The 6,547-nt window shown below is 49.1% G+C and overlaps 1 protein-coding gene across 1 annotated transcript; it reads right to left on the reverse strand.

Moving 5' to 3' along the window:
• Positions 1-1,407: 1,407 nt before the first annotated feature.
• Positions 1,408-6,278, reverse strand: LOC123397016 (probable sodium/metabolite cotransporter BASS5, chloroplastic). The gene is made up of 12 exons (XM_045091735.1): positions 6,049-6,278; positions 5,745-5,854; positions 5,485-5,615; positions 4,727-4,920; positions 4,379-4,631; positions 3,946-4,199; positions 3,787-3,869; positions 3,478-3,539; positions 2,622-2,861; positions 2,459-2,537; positions 2,069-2,137; positions 1,408-1,725 (listed from the first exon to the last, which is right to left on the reverse strand). The coding sequence occupies exons 1-12, from the start codon at positions 6,185-6,187 to the stop codon at positions 1,612-1,614; spliced, it is 1,728 nt and encodes a 575-aa protein (XP_044947670.1). The 5' UTR covers positions 6,188-6,278; the 3' UTR covers positions 1,408-1,611.
• Positions 6,279-6,547: the final 269 nt, after the last annotated feature.

The raw sequence follows: 6,547 nt of genomic DNA on the forward strand, positions 1-6,547 counted from the left end.
CGTCGAGCCACCGTGTAGCCTTAGCGCACCAAGATATCATTGTTTGTGTCAGACCTCCACGCGTAAACGCCCATACCTGGAGCATCAGCCACGTCGGGCCGCTGCCCCACCCGCACCGCCCACCCCGATCCCTCCATCAAATCTGGGCGAGCGCGCCGCCACCAGCCCCGCAGCCGAGCAGCCACCTCCCCATGCACCCATGAAGGCACGAGAGACCTCCAGGAGCAGCAAGGGGAGCCATCGGCAGCCACCGGGCCAGCCGCCGACTGGATCCACGCCCACCAGATCCAGATCAGGTCGTCGCCGCCGCGACGGGCGCCACCACCTGCAGCCCACCGCGTCGGGCCACACGTCTGCAACATTGCCGCTAGATGACAGCCAGCATGCCGACCCGCCCTGTGCCCGCGTGCCACCGCCGCCCGAACACCCCGACCCGCGTCGTCGTCTTCGAGAGGGGAGTGAGGAGCCCCGCCGCCGCCGACGCCAACCGGGCTTGGCCCGACGGGCGCACCGGCGGCAGCATGGCGAGGAGGAGGAGAGGAAGAGCCCGATCCGACGACGCTAGGTTACCCCTCCCGGGCGGAAGGGGAGGGGGAAGGCACCAACTAGTGGTTAAGCAAACGATCTGTTTTGCGATGACTAGCTTTGATATCATCACTTTCAGCAATGACTCAAGTGCTTTCAAGCTGCTCCCACCCTCCGATGCCGCGCTGCAGCTCCCAGATGTTCGACACATGTCGAGTCAGGGTTCCCGCGTCAACCCAGGTGGAGGTTCCATTCCGATGCTCGGCCTCCCCCGCACCATTGACAAGGCACCGGTGATCATTGCATCCCGTGCATGATCCCGTCCTGGTGCAGCGTTTCAATATGTTAGGCACCGCGCACGTGTGCATCATGAACACATGCACGAACCAAGTCAAGTGAGTAGCGGGGAATGTGATCTGGGGTCAAAAATTACTAAATTAGCATCACGAGGAGGGTATCGTCGCAACGAGAGATGTGCTTTGAGGGCCTATTTGGCTCGCAGCGGAAAAATAAAATCAAAACCAAGGCATAAGATTTGACTCATCCATTAATTAAGCAAAAGAAAGTTGCCGAGTTTATTAAAGAAAAGACGGACTAAAACCGTTATAGACCGTCGAGCGGGACACATGCCCACACACCGAAACAATTTGATCTCTTAAACAACGGATGAAGTATGCACAGGTGAATGAGAATCTGCAACTAGTAGCATTCAGTGCTCAGAATCAGACATGGCACGCTTGAATGATAGAGTTAGTAAGTTTCTTCTTACACAAATTTCAAGGTGGATTTGTTTTTTGGACTGACATTTGTACTATTATAGATGGAAACTTAAGTTTCTCTCAGCCTGTCAGTAATCCTTTTTACAGTGAGCCTCCGAGTAGCTTTCTTCGTCTACCTTGTTTGCATCCATCATTTATGTTTTTTTCGAATCAGGTGTAACAGAATTACAAATTAAGAACGGTATTCAAATCTACAGAAGAAAAACTCTGTCAGTCAAGAAGGTTCCACCTCTTAGAAACAAGGAAAAATAAGCTGAAGCCTTGACCCGACAGACGGATGTTCGAGAAAGAGTGTGGCATACATAGGCTATGGACTGTTGCTGTTTGTGCTTTCTTGCGACCCTTTGTAGATGCGGTACGCAGCTATGCACATCGTTATGTTACCGATCACCGTTAGAGCGCCTTGAATCGCCACAAGCACCTGCATATTTTGAAACGAAATCATCTCATCAAAGTTCAAAGGAGAAAAGAACAGGATAGCAGCAGACATCAACGGTGGTTATTCAGCAAAAACTAACTGGCCAAAGACATCAGAATATAACTGCTGAAAGTAGTTAGCAGTGTCTAGTAGTACATGATAGTATCAAGAGCATTGCGTATTTGTGATTACGGAAATGGAGCCCTTAAAATTTCTGGCCATCCCAGGCGCGCAATGGCAATTGACAAATGAGAACAGTTGCTACAAAAACTTGGGGCAGGTGTATGATATCGGTTAATAGTAGCAAAGGAGATGCAGTTGTTCTGCCTTCAGGTGAATATGTTACCTCGAGAGACTCCGAGTTGTAGAAGAAATGCCAGGTGCACGCGCACATCGCTCCGCCGAGAAGAGGAACCTGTTATGGGGGGGGCAGAAACGCAAGCCTGTTAGTCAACAGGCACATGAACTGTCATACCATCATCAGCAAAACTTTGCTGCTTGCAATGGCCAACTCAATGCACACTTGACTAAGGAACTAAGGTTGGTGTGCGCATGCTTAGTTTAACGGCGAATAGATCGTCGAGTGAAGCGAGCCAATCATCTGTCAGGATCTTAACACTCATCATGCAAATCTTGCAACACTCTCACACGTTCAGATAGGGATGTTCTCCGCAGCAAATTCCTTCAGAAAAATGGCTTCGTTACCAAAGAAATCGGTGTCGAAGTTTGCCCTTACCATCCCCCATGAGAGGCCCTTCCAGCCCTTGAGCCCCGTGCGCTCCCCGTAGTCCCACACCAGCGCCATCGCCGTCACCCTGCAAGTGCAATCCCCGCTCCTCAGAGATGGTTCGGAGCTTCGACAGGAGTGGACTGTGGAAGAGGAAGCATGTACTACGTACCACTCGGCGACGCTGGAGACGTGGACGGCCCAGGTGGGCAGCGACAGCGCGTTCGCCGGCTCGGCCAGCGCGGCGAGCGCCGGCGGCGACGCCGCGGCCGCGGCCACCGTGGCGGCCGCCGCCGCGAGGGCGACGCCCCTCGCCAGGTGGGCCGCCGCCGGCGGAGGCTTCCGCGGCTCCCGCCGAGACGAGGGCGGGGGTGGGGGCGCCAGCGCTGCCACGAGCCGGAGGGACGCCATTTATTTGCTTTGCCTGGCGTTCACAGAAAACTCGCGAGCCGCTGATGAGGTTTTGTACAGTACGCCTGGACATATCCATAATTCCATATGCCTGTCTCCGTACGTGCACTACCAAAGTGCTTTGCGTTTTCTTCATTGTTGATGACAGACAAAAAAAAACATTTATGCTACTGTGGTTTGCAACTCTATTAAGAAGAAGAACAAAAGCTACATGAACATCATGAATACCGATTTTTCATCGCGGCGGCACACAAGGGAGCCTTTACATTGCTCCGTTTGGAATGATATATCAGATTGTAAATAATACACCATGGGCATAGGCATAGGTTTCTCCTCTCTTTCTGTCTTCTATATCAAAATCTACCAAGGGAGAGGTGGTCTCTTATGAATCTATGTCGAAATGTTACACCGACATCTTTCCACCAAGGATCAAAGGAAAATAGGGTGACAAGGATCCAGATGTGTCGCTTGGGACCCTGGCCGTCTATGGCCTGCAATTGTCACCTCCAATAAATTTTGTGATTTGGTTGCTCTTGGCGATTTAGTCAACACCAACGAAAGAATCGCCATGAATAGTATCGTGTGTCGATCCAGCCCTGTGGTTCGGCGGTGGCTACACTTGTGTTTTCTTGGACCATAGCATGACAAGACCAAACCCCATTAGGGACATCAGCACAACCTACACACAAGCACGAAACAGTTTAAGAAATGTAATTAGTTTTCTAAAAAGATATTACACCGTGATACTGTGACGAGAGAAAGACAAAACACTATAGCTACTCTTTAGATGAAAGTCACTTAAGTCATATTTAAAAGAGAACAATCAAAAAAACTTCATGCTTAATCCAGATATTAAAAGCAACAGGTGTGTGTGTGAGTATGTGTGTGTGTGTGTTGGGGGAGGGGGTGTGGGTGGGTAGACATACTGATACTGCTGGAGGCACTCCCACAAGAGGGTCTGGGAAGAACCTGTTTGCTAAAGCAAGAGCAAGAAGACTGCTTTGCATCCCTGTATGGGAATATTGGTGAGGCAACAGAAGCAACCACAAACAACATATCTTAATTCAACTGCAAGCAACACATACCTGTCTCAAAAGATATCGTTCTCTGTAGGGCCTTGACATCAGATGACTTGCGGAACCAAGTACCAGCAAGATGATATCCAGCTACAAAAGATGTTGTATGGAATGCAAAAAGCAGAAACACAATGGATAGTCCATATGGCGACAAAACAGCCTTGATATTTATAGCCAATGGTGAGCCAACGCATAAAGCAGTCACAAACACCGATAGTGGAGGGAGAAACGGCTGAATAGCCGAACAGAGTCTTGGGAGAAATCTTCATAGTATCAAAACACAAAGTTAGACACATTAGCACAAATTCTATGAATGGATATTACTATATATTTTTTTGGTAACTGGATGGATATTACTCTAGGTGGGCAGCAAAAGATAAAAAGCACATGGTATGAATTTTGTCAGATCTAGCACAATTGTCTGGTGATATTAAGTGAGTACCTATTAAGAAGCAATCCAGCTGCAATTGGAGCAACCACTATTTGGACAATGCTGGACATCATTCCTACAACGTCAACAGGTAATTTCTTGCCGATAAGCAAGTAAGATAAAGTTGGGGTAACAAAAACTGCAGTAGCTGTCGACAGCGATGTCATAACAATGCTGAGGGGAGCCATATGTGGATCTGTCAGGAAAGTTGCATAGTTTGACAGTTGTGCTCCGCTCACACATGAAACCAACATGATACCAGCACCTAGAAATAAGTCCAAGTCAGGGTTCACTTCACTACACTGCCTGCGATGCCCCTTATGAAATCATGCTAAAACTGAGTAAATTCAAATCTCCTACCTACAGGAGTAGGAAGGTTGAAAGTCGTAACTGCAAGAGTGCCAAAGAGGAATCCAAAGAAAGGCTTGGCAATAAACTGTCCAATATAGCCAGCAGCGATGGCATCTGGCCTTTTTATTGCCTCAATGAAGTCCTTAACGCTTGAATTGACACCCACAGCAAACATCAAGAACCCCAATGCCGGTGCATAGTATCTGCCAGGTTATTACCACAAAGTCACACTCATATAAAAATGCAAATAACGACATGCACTAGCGCGACGCTGATTGTATTGAACCAAGCATGCTACCAACTCGTGTTTTGAGCTACTGAATGTGGGGTTTCCATGTTCATGGAGTATTTCAGTTGTACTTGTGGGATGCAGCTGTTTCTTGACTAGTCTTACCAGATGACCCGTTCGGTTTAGTTAGATTCAGTTTTTAAAAGGTTAAATGTTTTTGATCCATTTTTCATTCAGTTGATACCATTTGCTTTCCGTGTTCCTCCACAAGTATGTTAACAGTTGAGTTCCGGAAGAACTAGCCCAAAGTGTAATTTGTGCTTGTTTTTCTAATACCTCGAAAGGTACCATCTCTCCAACGCAATTGGGTACAAAGAACATTTACACATCGACATCTTCCCATTCATTGTATGATTGTATTGTATCCAGTGAATTCAAGTTAGTGCAGAAGGTATAATTGTGCTGGTCCTTGGGACAAGGCAGCCTTTACATTTAGCAGCTGAATCAAAGGCAGCAAAATCGTTGCGAAAAAATCGACCTGGTTGTGAACCATGTAAACGAAGGTGGGTACAGCAGGGCAAGAACGGTGCTCCCCAGCACCACATGGGGAATAAGGGAGTTGGCACTCTTGAGAATCTTGAGGAAATCAACGCTGCCCTCCTCCACACCCTGCAAGATACAGACAGTCCTCAAGTGTAAAGCAGGCAGCCATGGAAGCCAACAACCACGCTAGAAACAAAAATACAGTGGTAACAATATTATTATTACTGGTCGCCGAGTACTGCATCAGAAGGGCACCTGAGGAGAAGGAGAAGGCGACGCGGCGTCCGCCCCAATGCGATCTTGCTCGAACGAGCCGCCGGCCTTGGCGCAGACCCGTTCCCTGATGGGCGCCCCGGATCCCTGCTCTGCTTGGGAACAGGAACCATCGAACGAAATTCAGTACATCCAGCCTACAGGTATCGGCTCGGCGAATCGAAACAAGTGGAAAGAATCCCTGAAGATTTTGCTACCCGCGACCGCAGGGGAGCTCAAGACTATCCTACTGGAGAGTCCGCTGATCTACTCCAGAGCATGGAAAGCTCTGGCGCAGAGCACCTACCCCATGAAACGCGCGGCGGTGAGGCCGCGGGGAGAGCCAGCGAGACGCGATCCACCCTCCTGCCGAGGCGCCGGCCGGGCGACGGGCAAGAACCGGCGAAGTGGGCCCGCCTCACGACGGCGGCGGCGGCGGGAGGCATTTGACCACTGTGGGAGCGAGGAGGGGGAGAGGGTTTCAGGTTTGTGTGCGTGGGTTCAGAGTTGAGACGTCAGATTGGGAGGAGAGATGATGGGCCGTTTGGGACAGGGACAGGGAGATCATTATACTGGTACTGACTACTGATTTTATTTTCATAATTATAAAAAAAAATACTGATTTTATTTATTTTTTTATTTTTTGCGGGGGGGCCACTGACCACGGATTAGCACCTTCTGATTTGTTCTTCAGAAGAAGAAAAACGCCTTCTGATTCGTTTGGATTTATAAGCGAGTCGCGTGGAGATGGAGTGGAGATGTACCTCGTGTTACGTCAGTAGCCCTCGAAACAAAATGGGAATCGT

Source organism: Hordeum vulgare, chromosome 5H (genome assembly GCF_904849725.1).
Source record: "Hordeum vulgare subsp. vulgare chromosome 5H, MorexV3_pseudomolecules_assembly, whole genome shotgun sequence".
NCBI classification, from domain to species: Eukaryota; Viridiplantae; Streptophyta; class Magnoliopsida; order Poales; family Poaceae; genus Hordeum; species Hordeum vulgare.